Here is an 18,364-nt window from a genome sequence, read left to right on the forward strand (position 1 = left end):
GAAACTTAGGGTCATAGGTTATAACCGCTGCATAGTTTTTTAAAACCCAAACTAACTTTCCTTTAAGTTACCTTAAGTTACTCAAGATGAAGTTCTTAATCTTGAAATACAAACCATAAGGAAGGTCTGTTCCAAAACTACCAAGATGAGTTCATCACTTGGAATGGGAGTTCAAACCACTGAAATATAATTTTAAAAGGATTTTTATTTTGGAAAAAGAACATAAAACTGGTACTTGGGAATAAAGCCTTGCACAGCGGAAAGCAACTTAGACTGGGTTCCTGGGTCCTGGTTTTTAAACTATCTCACTAGATGAGATTGGGCTACTAATTTAATCTTGATGGGATTCATCTTGAGATCTGTTTACTAAATGAGAGTTTAAAGTCTTAAAGTCCTTATGGCTCTTTGATTTATTTTATATTAAAAGTCCTCAAAGCAGGAAGAATGTCAGATAAAGCAGTCTGTGGGATCAGAAGTAGCACTTGCAATCACGTGTATAAAAAGTCCTGTCTACACGACAGCCTCGGGGTGAAACGTTACGTATCACTGGGGTCCTACACTGAGCTCAGGACTGGACGAGACATCCCAGCAGATTCTTCTCAGCTCTTCTAATCGGTCACTTGTTTTGGGAAAAACCTCATCCCACTAGGATATCCAGGCCCAGGACGTGAAAGGGGCAGAAGCCTTATCTGGCCAGTGCGAGCATTTTAACAGTAATCAGTTTAACCAGCTCTCCACCTCACCATCACCAACTTTCACATTAGCTTGGTGAAACCTATGTCGCAGAAACGAAGCAAATCCAAATATGGCGAACATTCCTCCATTGCCAAAATGGGTAAACTGCCTTATCTCCTCTTCAAAACCCATCTACCAGAAAATCAGCTCCCCTGTTAAATACTCAAGCGGGCAGAAAGCACATTTTGCGCGCAAAACGATAGAGGTTTGTCCTGATGCCAGCTTGCTGGGATCCCGTAAACGTCAAGTGATCCCTCTTGATAACTTACAGATCTTTTTACAAACACTTTCCTTACGCAGACTTTGTCTAGCTGACGGAAAGGTCAATTTATTTAGGTAAGCGGGATACGTAGGGCATCCCGCTTCTGGACGACCACAAACCTGCTACTAATCCTTCCTCCAAAACTAACGCCTCTTATTTACACCCCTGGGGAAACGTCCCCGGGAATTTTTTTCTCTTTCCATTTAAAATGAACGCTGATTCCGCAGCCAGCTTCTTCTCCTGGCCTCCACCTGGGGCCAGGGAATCTGCCTTCCTGCGTTCCGGGGGTGGAAGGGGGGCACGCCAAAGGAGCCCGGCTGAGCTCCCGGGCACAGGTGGGGTCCCCAAGAGGGGCGCCCCAGCCCAGCCGCCCAGGCGGGGGCAAACCCTCCGGGAGGCATCCTCAGCCCCGACGCCCCACCCCATCCCACGCACACGCGCTCGTGCCGCTTCAGTAAGTAGCGTGCAGGACCTTAGGCAAGGATGCTACCTCTTCTCGAAACAGTCTTCCAGCCATCTCCACCTACTCAGCGGCTCGCAGCATCTGGGTTGTCCCCCCTCCTCTAAATGAGACCCCAAGGACGATCTTTACCGACTCGAACTTCACACTGAAAATCACCAGGGAACAGGGGGAGTCCGTGCGGACCAGGAGAGGGAAAGGGGCCGAAAAGCTCCTCCCGCCAACTCCAGCCCTCCCGATTCTTCCACCCCGAGGGCGAGGGGCGGGCCGGGGCCGGGGTAGGGGAGGCCCTGGAAGGGGCCCCTCCCTTCTCACCTCCCGCAGCCCACTCTTACTCACTTGCTCTCGGAGCCTCAGCTCGGCGCCCTGAGGCCGGAGTGTTGCGGAGGGGCTGCGGGCTGAAGAGCCGAGCCGGCGGGAAGCTCCTGGCCGCGCCCTCGCCCCCAGCCGGCCGGCGGGAGGACCCGGGCCGTGCGCGCCCCACGCCGGGTCCCGCGCCCTCGAGGCTAGCTCCGTAGGGCTCGGCCGGCCCGCCCCTCCGTCCGGCGCCGCGGGCCGCGGCCCCTCCCCGCCGCATCCCGGAGGCCGGCGGCCTGGGGGACGCGCTCGCGCCGCGGCCGCCCCCTCCCCTCCCCCCAGCCCGGGCGGGGGCGCGCGAGAAGCGGTGACGTCAAGGGGCGCGCGGTGGCAGCACCTCCCCGCGCGCTAGTTAAAAAGAAGAAGAAAAGAGGGAACGAAACATGAGAGGCTGTGTGAGAAGCTGCAGCCGCCGGCAGAGAAGACCTCAGCATCATCTAGAGCCCAGCGCTGGCCCTGCCTCCGCCTGCCCCGCCGCCGCCGCCGTCGCCGTTTCTGTTCCTGCTACTGTCTCACCTAAACAACTCCCGTTACATGGACAAGTGAACCTCTGTGGCCGTCTTCTCCTCCTCTTCTTCCTCCTCCTCTTCCAACTCCTTCTCCTCCTCCCACTTGCCAGCCGCAGCAGAAAGCCCCTAACCCAGTTGACACTGGCACAACTGCAAGCGGTGTCATCCGCACAACTTTATCTCGCTCCTTGGGCTCCCCTAAGGCATTGGACCCATCGCCTCGTCTTTTATTTTTCGCAAAGTTGCATCGCTCTACATATTTTCGCCCCCGCCACCTCCCGCTGCCTCTCGAGCGTCCTGCCGCCCCGCAGCCTGCTCCTGGAGCTGCGCCCTAGTGCCCCTGCTGGGCAGTGGCGTTCCCCCCCATCCTCCCGCGCCCAGCCCCTGCCGCTCGGGGCAGACGATGCTGAAGATGCTCTCCTTTAAGCTGCTGCTGCTGGCCGTGGCTCTGGGCTTCTTTGAAGGAGATGCTAAGTTTGGGGAAAGAAGCGAAGGGAGCGGAGCGAGGAGAAGAAGGTGCCTGAATGGGAACCCCCCGAAGCGCCTGAAAAGGAGAGATAGGCGGATGATGTCCCAGCTGGAGCTGCTGAGTGGGGGAGAGATGCTGTGCGGTGCCTTCTACCCTCGGCTGTCCTGCTGCCTGCGGAGTGACAGCCCGGGGCTAGGGCGGCTGGATAACAAGGTAGGCACGCACCCGCCTCGCAGATACGAGATTGGCATGCTGGGTGGGTTCCCTGTGGCTCCGGCAATGCTGGTGGCCGTAAGAAGGGCAAAACTTGTTTGGGGAGTTCTTTTTGATAACTTTTGTAAAGCGCCAGCGTGATTCCGTTGTGTGTTCCTCTGGGGTGCGCAGATACCTCTCCCGCCCCCAAGAGTCCGCGGTCGGGATGCTGTGCAAAACTGCCTGTCTCAGAAAAGAGAGGCTTCTGCGGTACCCGCATTCTGGGCTGGGTAAATATTTTAAAAGAAGCACGATTAACAGTGTGTTTGGGATCTAATCGGGCATTGGCTGTGGTGAAACTGTAAATTAAGGTTGACTGTGGCTTCCGGTTTATTTTTCTAGGGTAAAAAGATTTGTGCAGTTTTCTCCACGTGCTCGGTTAGGGAGCGGATTGAATCGTAAAGGATGTTGAAGCATGGTTGGTTTATGATCCCCAGCCCCGTCGGAGGGGGTTGTCTTGCATTGCAATAGTTAAAGAGCGAAAAGGAACTCCTGGTACTCCCGTTAAAACCCCGAAAAACTAGCGAAAGATTTTGCTGGGGCGTATTTATCACGTAAAACTGAGACGATTCTCCGTCTCAGTGTGTAATGCTTTGTAACATTATATATTCAAGCTTCCAATGATAGTTGTCTAGGAAGAGCTCTAGAAACTTGTTTTAGGAGTAATGGCATTTATATTTTCCTTGTGTTAATCAGTTTAAACAAATATGAAAATAATGTTGGTTGAGTGAAAAGACAGGCTTATTTTTGAATTTGCAACATCTTTCTTGCCTTGGGGCGCAGTAATGTGTGCTATCTACTGTACTCAAGGAAAGACTGAGGGATCACGTCATTAACAATCACTGCACGTGAAATAAACAATCAGGTGTCTTTGCTCCCCCACCCCTTCCCCATTTTAGGTTTAATTAAGAATTCCTCTGTTACAACACTGCAGTTGTCAAGGTCTGAGAGACTTGGAAAACTTGTGCTTCAGTCTTGCTGGCCCAGGCATAATAAAAAAAAAAATACCCAGGCTGAATCTAATTTTTATGCTCAGTTCACGGTAGATTTCACTCTATTCTCATGTAAACAGCTCCTACGAATCAACATATGTGTCTGGGTGGTATCTCTCACTTTGTTTTGTAACAAAAAGCCATATTGCATCATTTAATTTGCTCAAGTCATGCAAATAGGAAAAAATCAATAGGACAAAAAGGGGTCGACTTATCCTCCTCCCCACTAAACTGCTGCCCACACACAGAGTCCTGTTGCTTATGGCAAAAGAATAACAACAACACCATTGTGTTTGTTAGTTGGTTCACTAATGGGTGAAACTAGAGAACATCATTCTCTTTCAGTCCCCAGCTCTGTCCAAATGTTCATGCCTTTTGAGGGAGCATTTGTCCAACTCGCTCTATTCCCAGATGAGTGAGAACTGTCTTGCTGCAGGTTTTCAGCTGCAACTCTCTCTTTATTCTTACCATATGCAGCAGTAGTCTGAGATTCAGAGAACAGATATTCCAGCGTTTTATTCCAAACAATGTCCTTAAGCTCCTGTGTTGTAATTGAATTAAATCTCAAAATAGCTACATTCGCATCATTTGCAGGGTTTTACCAGGAGCCCCAAAGAACCAGGAAATTCAGAGGAAGGTTTAGAAATATTTGCCATTAAGTTTCCCTGTGTGCAATGTATACCATGAGTATACCGATGATCTGCAGACCCCTGAACTTACAAGAACAGGAGGAATGAAAATTTTGTTCTTATCTAGATAGAGTGGGGAGCTAGGGGCGGGCGGTACTGAGGGGAGTTATAACCCTTAAGAGAAGTTATATAAAAATTTTTTTAAAGAAATCATTCTTTAGGAAGCAATCTGCCACGTTAGCTATCCACATTCCTTTCCATTTTACGTGCTTCCAATCTCCAACAAACCCCTACTCATTTGGAAAATGTGTCTGAATTAAATTTGGTACACTAGACTTTGCTGGTTCCATTACAAGTGGTTTATAAACCAACAATACTCAAATTGTTCAAAACAGAGATTTGATATAGCCCTGCATATGCATTTTTGACCTATATTAGTTCTCAGGTTTTAATAGTTTTTAAAACATGTTATTTTATAATAAACTTCAGTGTTTCCCTTTTTTCCCCTAAGCCTTCCTGGCTTATAATATATGTTAGGGTCTTATTTCATAATGTGTGTACAGGAGAGATGATGGCTATTTGAAAGGGCCCTTTTTTGTTTATGAAAAAAAAATTTTTCCCCAGAAAGCTGTCTGCAACTTTTCAGGAAACTATAGGAGTAGCTTTTTCCTGCGAGAAGAAACTTCAAAACAAATAGATAGTAGCAAACTAGGTAGGAATATTGAGCATGCTCAGCAGTGCAATTAAATGCAATTTCTGGACCAACACATTTTCTTTAATGTAATGAACTAGCATTGAGTTCAATTCTGTAGCCATGGTATTATGCTTTTATATTTTAATTTTTTGTATATTTTAAAAATTTTGTGTATTGTAACAAGATGGTTAACTACTATTATACATGAGTACTGCCACAATTTAGAAAGTTGTATTGTCTCAGCAATATTTTTTGCAGCTCCTAAATACAACATGCTAAAAGAATCTAATTCCCATTAGCCAAATTGAATCCACAATCAACTGAAATACCCCCATTTCTAAAACTTAACTTGTAGCCACAGAGGCATAGAAGCTCTCTCTACCTTGGGTGGTTTCACAGCCGAAGCTGTCAAGGAATGGGTGAAAAGTAATTGTTTTCAAGTGTGCCCTTTTACAATCATTTGTTTGCTCTGGCTCTTTCAGGGACAAAGGCTATTGTCGAACACATCCAACTAAACAAATAACTCATCCTGGGGTCCCTTTAACAGCTGCCTTAGGACAATGATCTATTTACATATTAGCCTAAAATTGAAACTGAACTCTTTAATGACATAATCCAGCACCATAGTCCAGAGACGCATGTGTTCTACCCAACAGCTGAAGAACCTTGTAGGCATATGATTTTTAGAAATAACTTTTTGTGCACCAAGTGATCTTAAGGCGACATCTTAATATACTGTCATGTATTTTCTCCTTTTGTCCGCTCATCGGACCCATGTGGGTGCCTTTTTATCCTCTTTGTTTAGTTACTTGATAAATAAAGAGAAATACAGAAGGTCTCTGTCACCCATTTTACTGTTTGTTGATAAGCTATAGTTGTAGGGCACGCTTCCCCGTGTCTTCCAGGATTTATCTTACCTTTCTTCTATGGATTTTACTTTCATGTGGTGAAAGATTAAAGGATGACCTGCCAGATGTTATAAATTAGTCAGCAACAGCCACAATCATTACTAGGCATGCTGTAATAATGTTTCGAAGTTTTACATGATGTCCAAAGTATATTTAGTTTAAACCACTGTAATTTGATGGTTTCGTGTATGGCTTTTAAAAATCGAAACAGGAAATTAGCTTAAATTTCTTCTTAAGATTGATGACATTGTCAGACATAAAGTTAAGGACCTCTGTAGACACAGACACATAGGCAAAATAGAAGAAAAAATATCTTCCCCACACCAGGACTCATCTGTCTAAAACAGTGTTGCAGCTTGGACTGAGTCAGCTTAATTGACTTCAGTAAGACTATTGGTTCATTGAAACCAAAGCCAGAATGATGGCTCTATCTATCTTCAAATAGGTATTTACACTGCAGACCTCACACAGAGCAAAATGTTACCATCCTGCTGGGCCGGAACAGCATGAAACTTTACAAAGAATAATATTATACTTGATTTCAGATAATTTATTGAATCCTATTTCTAAAACTTTTGATGAGAGATCTTGTGGCCAGGACACATTCCAAAAATTGTAAAAGACAAAATTCTTTAGGCACTAAAATCAGGCTCTTCCTGGATAGCAGCTGGGAGAGTATACGGGGATCATTTTGTTTCAGCTATAAAAAGTGGGAGCGTGCATATTCTCCATAAAACCAAAGGTAATTACATTCCGGTTTTTCAGCCAGCAAAAGAGGTGGCTTCAGCATCCTGTAGCTGTTTTGTTCTTAGTGGACTGCTGTATGATAAACAAACCGAACAAAGTTAGACAGTATTAATATTGAATAGATCTGGTGAGGTCTGCCAGAGTATGGACAATAAAAGACATTTAAAACATTCTTGGAATGCAAATTCTAAGTGTCTGGTGTATGTTTCCTTTTAGAAAACCTTAACCATTTAAGCAATTGTTATTTAAGTAAATTGATAAAAATTAAAATGTAAATATAATTGTGATTAATAAAAACTTTTCTGAATATCATGAATAGTTACAACACATTGTGTGTGCATATATATATTTTTCCGAAATAGGGTAACTTCTGTTGGACTTTAAAGTACTACAATGGTGAAATTTTAGCATGCTTGTGTTCAATGATTTTTTTTAGTTGCCTTGCTCTTTCAGATCCAAATTTTGTGATCATCTAGATTACCTTTATCCTAAAAAAATAGAAGTCATACAATTTAGACAAATTAGAACCTCAACTTGTGAATGAAATGTTTGCTTTAAACAATGATCTAGAGTTTAAAATGTTAACTTCAGTTCATAGTTCTAAAGAAATAATTAAGCATAAATATAGTTATATAAACTGAGAAAAGGTATAAAATTCAACCCCATTCTAGTGTTTTTTAATATGAAAAATCAATGCTTGATTTAGATAGCACTACATTTCGTGTCTCAAATATTGTGCTGATTATGATCTTATATATTTATTAGAGTTCCTGAAGTCAGTTTTTTAAAGTTAATACTAGACCTGGAGACCTATTTTATCTACCAGTTACTAATCTCAGTGAATCAGTAACTCCCAAATTGGTCTTACTGAAGTAAAAGACGTGATGCTGTATAAATAGGGATAAAACATGCAGTTTTTCATTAGAACTCACTAAATAGTAGACAAAAGCGCTTTTATTAAACTCTCGTGTTTATTCATGCATATAACATACCTGAGGAACTAGTTAGAAGGTTTTTCCTGGCTCTAATGAAATTAATAATAATAATTGGTCTTAAACCTGTTTTATTCGGCTTCAGATATTTTTATAGAACATGAAAGAGAGAGATTTCTCCTTTAGAAAACTCTCCCTGTGCAATACATAGATTGAAAATTAATTGATATTAGGAAAATATAACTTAAGTAACATTTTTGAGAACATAATATTAGGAATTTCAAGAGTGAAATAGATTTTCACCTAAAGCACAAATACGCTATGTCTTAAAAACTTCTCCTTTGCATACAGTTAGATAAAGGTGTTTTGGAGTTTCAAAGTTAAATATCAGTCAGTATACAACTTGAGGCTGAGTAAAGTGATAAAAGAGTTAAAGGATCTAAATATAATTGAGTTTAATTTTTCACACCTGAAAGACAGGTGCACGGATTTGATTTGCAAGAGTAAGAAGCGTTTTCATGCATCTCTCCCTCTGCTTTTCCAGCCCAACGCAAGAGACTGGACTGTATCCTCATAAAGGCGTTCTGTATTCTGATAGGAGAATTCTTTTCAGACAACTGAATTGGCTAAATTATACTTTTCTACTTATGTGATTACAAGAAAATATAGCTAAACCTAACTTCACACCACTAAAGAAGTGTGTTTCTGATTTGTGGCTTTCAGATATTTTCTGTCACCAACAACACAGAGTGCGGGAAGTTACTGGAAGAAATCAAGTGTGCCCTGTGCTCTCCACACTCCCAGAGCCTGTTCCACTCACCCGAGAGAGAAGCCTTGGAAAGAGACCTAGAACTTCCCCTGCTCTGCAAAGACTATTGCAAAGAATTCTTTTATACTTGCCGAGGCCACATTCCAGGTAAAAAAATGGATGAAGGAAATAAACTACTGCAGAAAATCCTTACAAGAGACCTGTTCTTCAATGCTTGCTTACAAGGGTGTAAAATTTATCTCGCCTTTCAAAATACCTGTTTTTACTTGATAATTAACCTTTCCAAATTTGTGACCTTTTATTGCTGCTGAAAGGATTACTGTCATTTCAGTCTACAAACGGTATGTTGTTTTGATGAAAGGTTTTGCATCTCTTGTTAAACGGATCATACAGTTGGTAGTCTTTACACACACTGGATTATCAGTACAAATTTCTTGTTGCTGTCTTCTTTACCCATTTGCATCAATGTTGAGACAGCCTCATCTTCTACACAGCGGATGTATAAATGCAGACTGTCCACTGACTTTTAAGGTATTTCCTTAAGTAAAGTAGGATTAGAAATCCGAAAACTAACACCTGACAAAGCACTTTCACATATAATGACTGATTTGCTCCTCAAAAATCCTGTGAAGTAAGTAGGAAATATGGGGTCGTCTCCATTTGACAGTTGAGGAAACGGAGCACAAGGAGAAGTGAAATGTTGTAACCAAAGTTGTGCAACGAGAAGGTGACAGGATCTACATAGAAGTTCTTATGCTACAGTGTCCCAGATATACCTGGTCACTATCATATTTTGGACCCTAATAAACATATAGATTCCTGGGCATTGATTAATTTTACTATCAAAAGTTTGTAAACTCTGGTTATTATTGCTTTGGTTGGAAGAATCAACGTAGATGTAGAAAAGAATTTAATGAGATAGATTCTGTTTAGTTAGGCAAATCACACAGAAAGAAATCCACAGAAGCTAATAGTTTATAAAACTAAATAGTATTGAAGGAAAAGACAAGCTCTTTAAGAACTGTAGGACGCACTTGGAGAATTTTTTGTCACTGCTATACCCATTTTACTTTTCTCTCTGACCCAGAAAAGCATAGAATTTTTTTGTATTTTTTTATAGAGCTCTCTTAATAACCTAAGAAAACATTTTGACTAGGGTTGCTTGCTTCCTTTGGTGTACCATAACACATATCTAAACCCATTCAATGTGAAAATATTATTATTGTCTTTATAAACTACAGCCATGTTTCTAAGTCTTTCTTAAACCAGCTGTTTCTTCCTCTTTATCACATTCCCCAAAGTAAAGTAGAATAGGTCACAGGTGCCTAGATGGCCTGCCGAGAAGTGATAACAGATTAGGTCCCATAAAGGTTTGCTGCAGATTTCAGGTCTTGAAGGGTTGCCTTTACTGCTGTAAGTTGAAAGTGATACCAACATAGTATTTTTGTCTACCTTGATCTACTTGAGATAAATACAACTATGCTGGATTGAGGGACCTGTCTATGGGGGTCTTCATGTATCTGAAGTTATTTTAGCTTCCAAAACAAACAACAAAAAGCGATATCCAGTGAAAGAGAGAGCGCAGCAAACAGCTCAGGAGCCAGAACTGCAAGCACCTCGCTCCCCAGAACAACATATGTGGTGACGAATGACAAATTTATTTTTCTACAAAGTTTGTATATATGTAAAACTGCTGAAGTGCATCAAGATGTCAAGTGCTTTTGGTGGCCACCCAGGCTGCCTTGAAAGATAACCAGATGAAAGCCCCACTCCAGTGGTGGATGGAGCAGCGAGGGGGCTTTCTAGGGACAGGCTAGCAGGCTTTAGCAACAAGCAAAGGGGCCTTCTCTGCATCCGTCAAATGCTAATAATCACTCTAAATGCTTGTCCCCAAAGTGAGCTGTAATAACACACTCTTTGTATTACTTCTGTTGATCAATTTGTTAGCCAGACTGATCCTTGGCATGTAGGTTCCCATTCCCTAAAGTATGATGAATATGACGGTAATCCTCCCCTCAGCCCTTGCCCCCAACACAGAAGCCTCTTTAAAGTTCTAGAACACTCATTTTGCAAATACTCATTTTTCAAAAGTTGCTCAAAAAGCAAATTTGTAATGTTTTTACCTTCTTAAGTCTACTTAATGGCATGGTTTACTTTCCTCTGAAGTTCAAAATTGTGAAAAACAGCTACTTTGTAGTTCTTTTTTATAAGAAACTAGTCAACATATCTTAACTAGCCTCATCTTTCTGCAAATCAAAAACTTGAAGAGGAGGTTACCCTAAGGGATGTATTTTGCTGAGAGAAGGCTAATGCTGAAAGGAGTTGGGAGACAGAAAATAATTCCAGAGACATCTTCATGTTTTCCCCCATGCCCACTACATAAAGAAATAAATGTATAAATGACTATCCCTTTGCTGTCCCGTCAAAGCTTTAAGAAAGCGCCAGTGGCTTTAGAATAAGTATCCCTGAAAGATAACTACTTTCTAGAAACTTTAATTCAGAAATATTTATGGTCTATTTACGCAAAAATGAGAAAAGTTAAAAATCAGTATAGTGAGCTTACACCAGTGTTTTAGTAATCAAAATATTCTCCAGTTGTGAATTTACTTAGGGAAGTAAATTCTTAAAACTTCTAAAAATACCAATGTTTCACACAGGAGCTCCTTGCTCAACACCACAGGTCTTTTCTTCTGCCTGAATTCTGATGGGCAGAGTAGATGCTTTGCTTTCTCTAAGTGGTAGCATAATACACTCTGTGGAAGGCATTTCAAGGGACATCTCTTGGCTTTGCTTCTTCCTTTACACTCATTATCATAATGATTTTTATCACTCAGACCGTCATCTCCTCAGCTGTAGGTTATTGTAGTGTGAAATGTCTGCATACAATTAGTTCAATTGGTTTAATCCTGTTGCTAATGAGGCCAAGGTCAAGGGTTTGATTCCACTGAGTTTCTCTAGTCCATAGCCACTCCTGACCCCAGTCAGATATCTTACATATGTGTCGTCTTAGTCCCCTGGAGAGCAGACCAGAAGGAAGGGACGGACACATCCAAATTCAGTACCTCTGCTAGAAAATGTTCTCGAGTGTAGGCCTTACTGACAGTGGGTATTTTCAGTTTTTCCTTATCATGATGAACATCATATATAATGAGGAAAAATAACTTTTCTCCTCTATCATACATGCTGAGAGAAAAGCTAGAGCTTAGAGTACTCCACAGAGGATATTTATTTCCATGTCAGTATTTTATAGGGTGCTTTGTGGTATAGTAGGACCGGGTTCATAATCCAGGAGAATAGTTACAGGTCCAAGATGTTCGATAAATTATCAGGAGTAAAACAAACAAACAAAACAAAACAAAAACCAAACAGCTGCTGGAATGATCAGCATACCGCCATCGTTAGTAGACTTGATCATATTATGATGATCCAGGGTGAGCTAGACACCCACCTTCAGTAAAATGCTCTTCAATCTATTCTTCCAAGCAGAAGGGTGCCATTTAGTAAATTACATCTTCCCTGGCAATAAATGTTAGCCCAGTGTCCTGAAACCAGATCCCTTTTAGCTCTTCACAGCAAAATATGTCTTATTCATCACTGTCCCCCAAATTGAATTATTTAAGATAAAGTATTAATAAAAGTATTAGATATTCCCATTCAAGTATCATAATCATAAGAAAAATGCCCATGTTTTTGTGTAAAGGTCCTCTGAGTTGGCTCTCTCCTTCACACTTATTCATTTAGTCTAGATTCTGTGAAAAGCTAGGGATAATTCATTGTTAACATTCTGGGTTTTTGTTTTGTTTTGTTTTTTCATTTGCTAAGAGAGCATAGTACCTCTGGAGCCACAGAGTTTATGAATCTGCCCTCATTAATCTTCAGATGTTCCACTTGAAAATGATTTCTCATTTCCTCATGTTCGTCCCCAGCTAATAATTCGTTGTAAAATGGAATCAGCCACCAGCATTGTTCATTAATTTCCCCTTCACATGGTATTGGTTTGCAGACTGTAATGCTAGAATACAGATCTTTTTTTTGAAAACGCAAACTCGAAATTTCTTCGGAATTGCACTTTGAAATTTTCCTGTGACCCTGCAGGCAAACATTACATTAAAACAAAATTTCTCATTTGCACGTTCAGTTATAAATATATCCAGAGTATGACAGTATTCCTGCATGCATAATATTGGCATGGAGATCTTGCCGCCTGATGGTAAATATATATATATCTCTCCAAAAAAAGATCTAGCCCCAAACTGTGAAAAGTTTGATTTAACAACTCAGTTTTCCTTCTCTTCTTTTTACCTCAAGCAGACTTGTTTAACACGCCTAGGCGATTTTCATCCATATGCTTAGACATTAAAGAATGAGGAATAAACTTATCTTTTGCCAACAGTGAATTGCTGAAGATGAGTAAATGCTGCTGCAGCCTTCATTCTGCTCCCCAATTTCTAATCCCTGAATTTTTTCAAAGAAAGATAACCTCCTTCCAGCTGCCTTGCCCCTCCCATGGAGCACCCTTCCCAGCTGCCAGGCCTCTTTTTTCTGTCCCCCCCCCCCACCCCCCCCCCCCCCCCCAAACACACTCCCGTGGACATCTGCTCTTACTTGCCTGGTTCCCGAAGAGAAGATGTTTCCCAATAGCCTGGTTAGATATTGGCCTTGAAGAGTCTGTCTCAGAAATTTAGGGGTGATGCATTTCATCCAAAAGTTAAGTCAAGATTCTAAGACTGGTTTTAGGTATGAGGGGACCTACGTCAAGCTCACAGAAAATAAACTTTTGATCTTTTATGTTTGCTAGATAAGCTTCATTTGGTTGTCCCCAAATTCTTGTTCTTAGAAATCCTTGCAAACCTGCACCCGTTATACAATTTCTAAACTTCCACTCAGTTACTAGATGCCTTTATCACAAAATTGATGGTACCATAATCTGATTTGTTAGGTAAAAATCAAAACATTAAACATAATTAAAGGATGAGGTGTAGGAAAAATTCACCTACATATTTGAAAATGGAGGCTGTATTATTAGCATCAATTCAGTGCTGGATCATTGCATAGTGAGTCAGTCATTTATTATAGCATATAATGACCTTGCAATATTCAATAGATTGATTATTCAATCATATGTGAGTGACAATATGGTAAGAATTGTGAAACGACCAAAACTGGCGCCTGATTGTCTATCTCTTTCTTGATTCTAAGTTGTCCTTCTTAGGAAGTTATTGGTACTGTAGGAAAAAAATGCTGCATGGTGATCAGATAAGTTTACAAGTGCAACATATGGTAATGGGGAAGCTTGAAAATAGAGTCAATGCAGTAATAAGATTAATGCTGAGTTTGTATCATGTGTATTTCAAATGAGCCTTTTAAAATATCCAATACAATATGATCTCACTTTTACTGCAATTCTTAAATTTTGGTTAAAAATGGAAATCCCAAGCCAAAAAACTGTTTTTCTTTCCTTTTATTTTTGTCTATATATTTCCCTAGCATATTCGTATAGTTTCTAAAAATTCTTTTCCTATATTTAATCTTTCAAATAGGGTTTTCTACTATGACACCAAGTATTTCTAATGAGTCTTTTTATGTTTTTTTAAAGGTTTCCTTCAAACTACTGCAGATGAGTTTTGCTTTTACTATGCAAGGAAAGATGGCGGGTTGTGCTTTCCAGATTTCCCAAGAAAACAGATCAGAGGACCAGCATCTAACTACTTGGATCAGATGGAAGAATATGACAAAGTGGAAGAGATGAGCAGGTTCATAAAGATAAATACTCGTTAATCTTAAAGAAAAAGCCCAAACTGACAAATCTTGTGGTTTTGACAGTCAATCAACTGTCTGTGCTTATGTCCAGCAGCTGTGTCCTCCAGATTTTTTTTTTCCTGGTAGTTTGCTTCTCTAAAATCATATTAGCTTAAATGCTTTTAATGTTTAGGCTACTAATCTTCTGTTATGAGCTTGGCTTCTCTATGATTCATGTGAATTTTATGAATATAGTTTTAAACTTGAATTTTATGATTGTTATTAACTTAGGGTGCTGTGGAAATATTCAGCACAATTATTATTAGCAAATCAGGGTTTTATAAGTAGATCTTAGATCTTTCTCTCTGAGTGTCTTTCTGTAAGGTTTAATTATTGTGAGTAAAGCTAATTTAATTATTGTCACTGGAAGATGAGATATTGAGCTTAGAAAATTTTAAAATACATACATGTTTTGCTTCTCTCTTTTACTTTCTTAGAAGGCTCTTTTGTTTTTTTCCGTTGAAAAGAATGTAAAAGAATCATATTGTGACCTTGGGTTAGCAGCCCTTAATGAATATCAAAAACATTGATGCCTAGAGGAAATATATTTTGAAAAGGATGCTAAATGCATCCCTTACTTCCTTCATCTCAAGAAAAGCTTACTGGTTTTCTTTAATTTGTTTAGAAAGCACAAACACAACTGCTTCTGTATTCAGGAGGTTGTGAGTGGGCTGCGCCAGCCTGTCAGCGCCCTGCATAGTGGGGATGGCTCGCACCGTCTCTTCATTCTGGAAAAAGAAGGTTACGTGAAGATACTTACCCCTGAAGGAGAAATTTTCAAGGAGCCTTATTTGGACATTCACAAACTTGTTCAAAGTGGAATAAAGGTTGGCTTTTTAAATTTTATTTATCTTTGCTCTGGCTATGTTGATTTTGTTTTAGTGTTATCCTCACTGGAGGTATTTCTTTGTAATAAAAGAAGGAATATTTAAGGAGAAAATAAGGAGACAACATAAGGGAACAATAATTATGGCAACTGAATCGGGACAATGACATTAAATTTTTAATGTTATTTGGTGACTATTAACCAGTACAATCAGATTGATATTTTGACATGCTTTCCCCATGTAATTTGCACATTTAAAATAATTCTTGGTTTTATAAAGTATTTGTTTAAATATTGTTTAACAGGCATAATACTTAGAATTGTATATCAGCATTTGCTACTAGAAACAAAGAGGTCTTTTGGTTATTTTGGCACTTGCAAATCATTCTTTTACTGCATCTGTTTTTGAGTCTGTGTCATAAAAAATGCTCCTTTTACTGTGACTTCCTTGTACAATGTTTTTACAGGTAAGTCAAATATTTTTATCTATAATTGGCCATCTTTATAATATATAAGCACATCTATTGCCTTCTTTTTCAATTCTCCAATTGGAGTTCTCATATTAAATAATCTAGTAGGTATACAAATAAAATTATTTTGAAGTTTCTTTCACAAGGGGGTAACACAGTACAATATTAGCTGTACTAAGCCGTCAAGCAAATTGTCGCATTCTAAAATTCAGACACATTTAACAGCTCATGACTATTTTAGAATGAAACAAAATATCTGCATAATTTGGGAAGAACTGGTTATCTTTTTCATTTCTTGACTAGAAAAAAAAATCAAAGGAGGATTTCTACCCTTCTGCTTATATAGAAATAAACTCCTTCTTGCTTTGTTGAATTCTACTCAAAGGTAAGAACGTCAAAACCAGAAGAAACAAGTCAGAAAACATATAAATATATTCCTGATATGTATCTATTCAGTACCTACCATGTAAAATAATTAGAATGACTCAATTAGAATACAAGGAGTGCCTCATTGTTGGGACCACCCAACCTCAGGCTCATGTTTTGGCAGCATCACCAAGACATGCTGCCTAAGAGAAGTACCTTATGGTATTAATGGTCCTTTAAGGAAAAGGACTTTGGCATCAAGACACAGATCGTTTGGAAAATCTGTTTAACTCAGTATTTTCAACTTTCTCCCAATGAAAGTTTTCATTAGAATTCATGGCAAATAATCCAAAGTCTCTTAAAATGAAGCATTAGTGTTTTGCATATCAGAATTCAAGAAATACGTTCTGAACTGCGTTCTGCTAACTCACTGCCAGTGGTACCCAATGAGCAAAGAATAAAGATGCAGCAACAAGTGCATTACTCACCAGCAGTGTGTTTTTCTTAATTATGAAAGTGCAACATGCTCTCTATAAAAGAAAAGAAATTGGGGAAAGTATTTAAAAATTCATCACCTATAATCCCGTCAATGAAAGAATATCACTATTAACATTTTGATACACTTTCTTCCAGTTTTTATATTAAAATTAAATCAATTTTTCCTGACTATAAAGGTAATACAGGTCTCTATTAATATGTGGAAACACACCAGAAGAACATGTTTTCTTGTAGCTTTTTTCCTAAGAAACTTTAAAATAAAATTGAAATCAAGTCATATATATATCTTTTTAGCCTTCTTTTTTCACCTAACAATATGTTATAACTACATTACCAGATTTGGAAACTTTTCTCAAAAACTTAGTTTTTCTCTCTTTTGAGTGTTCCATTTCCTTATTATGAGACATTTAGGATAACTGCAGTGTTTTTATCATTGTAAATTGTGTTATTTATCATTCTTGTATATATTCTTTAATCTGATCATAGATGACTTCCTTAAAATTCATTCATAGAAAGACCATCACTGAGTTGAAGGAAGTACACCATGATATACATTGCTAATTTGCTCTAAAATATAATATATTTTCAAGTATTTGAGATAATAATATATGATTTTCAAATATTATTTTAGTAAAAATGTTGGTATTAAAAAGATATAAATGTAGGTGAAAGAAATGGGCTTAGAATACTTGAAAATTTTGTTGTGAGAAACTGGTGTTCTTATTTCTACTTCAATTTAACTGCCAAAAGAATGTCTCCTTTTCAATTAGAGTGACTTCAGAATCCCTCTCTTTTAATTTATGCCCATTCATTGGGATATGGAATGAAAGTTTATCTTCTCTGGCATTGAGACGTTTCATCATGCAATAAAGTTGTACAGACCAAGTTATGACAATGCCATGTTCTGCAGGCCTCTAGAAATTCTGCAGAACCCCTTTGACCCTGCTTTCCCAGGAGAGCTCCAGGGCTGCTGGGGCTTGAAATAAACTCCAAAATCCATTGTTCTACAGATGTGGAATACATGATTCTACAGATGTAGAGTTACAGAATATGACATGTTTTGAAGTGCATTATTTTGAATTCCCTTAGTATTTGGCACTAGGGATCAATAAGGTAGGAATCCATCACATGGATATTTGAGCGTATACCGTGTAGTGAATAACAAGACCACATCCTTATCCCCCAAGTAGGTTCTACTATAACTGGCCTTTATCTCAGTCTCCATGGAACTCCTGTCACAAGTCATGGATTGAAAGTGTTAGAAGAGGCTACTGTTGGTGTGGTGGGGCAGATGCCAACACATTCATGAGTTGACCGTTCCATTAATTTTTGGGGTGTGCCCCTCAGAGACTTCTGAAGTCAAAATACTTTCACAACAATTTCACAGTAATTTTTTCAGCCTTCTTGATATATGAATAGATAGTGTGTTCATGGCAACATTCTATGTTTGTTAATCATTTTGCATAAATAATGCAAATAGGAGTTTTCATAAATTATCATGTATATTACTTATTCTCTATTCTTTGTTTGAAAATCCTAAGAGAAGGAAAAAAGCTATTTTAACAGACCAAAGTATTGATTGCAATACTGAGATAATAGAATTAATAATGTATACTAAACCTAACCTTCATATCTTTGAAATGAAAACAAGACAAACCACAGTGACAGTCCCCCACAATATTAATTAATG

General features: G+C 39.4%; 1 protein-coding gene across 4 annotated transcripts in view; it reads left to right on the top strand.

Moving 5' to 3' along the window:
- Window positions 1-2,714: 2,714 nt before the first annotated feature.
- HHIP (hedgehog interacting protein) overlaps window positions 2,715-18,364 on the top strand; it is a 100,235-nt gene continuing 84,585 nt past the window's right edge. For all 4 annotated transcript variants that reach the window (XM_046657373.1, XM_046657374.1, XM_046657375.1 and 1 more), the window contains exons 1-4: window positions 2,715-3,005; window positions 8,670-8,862; window positions 14,312-14,468; window positions 15,140-15,341. In XM_046657373.1, coding sequence (XP_046513329.1) covers window positions 2,727-3,005; window positions 8,670-8,862; window positions 14,312-14,468; window positions 15,140-15,341 — 831 coding nt within the window. In that variant the 5' untranslated portion in view covers window positions 2,715-2,726. The remainder of the gene's footprint in view (window positions 3,006-8,669; window positions 8,863-14,311; window positions 14,469-15,139; window positions 15,342-18,364) is intronic.

Source organism: Equus quagga, chromosome 3 (genome assembly GCF_021613505.1).
Source record: "Equus quagga isolate Etosha38 chromosome 3, UCLA_HA_Equagga_1.0, whole genome shotgun sequence".
NCBI classification, from domain to species: Eukaryota; Metazoa; Chordata; class Mammalia; order Perissodactyla; family Equidae; genus Equus; species Equus quagga.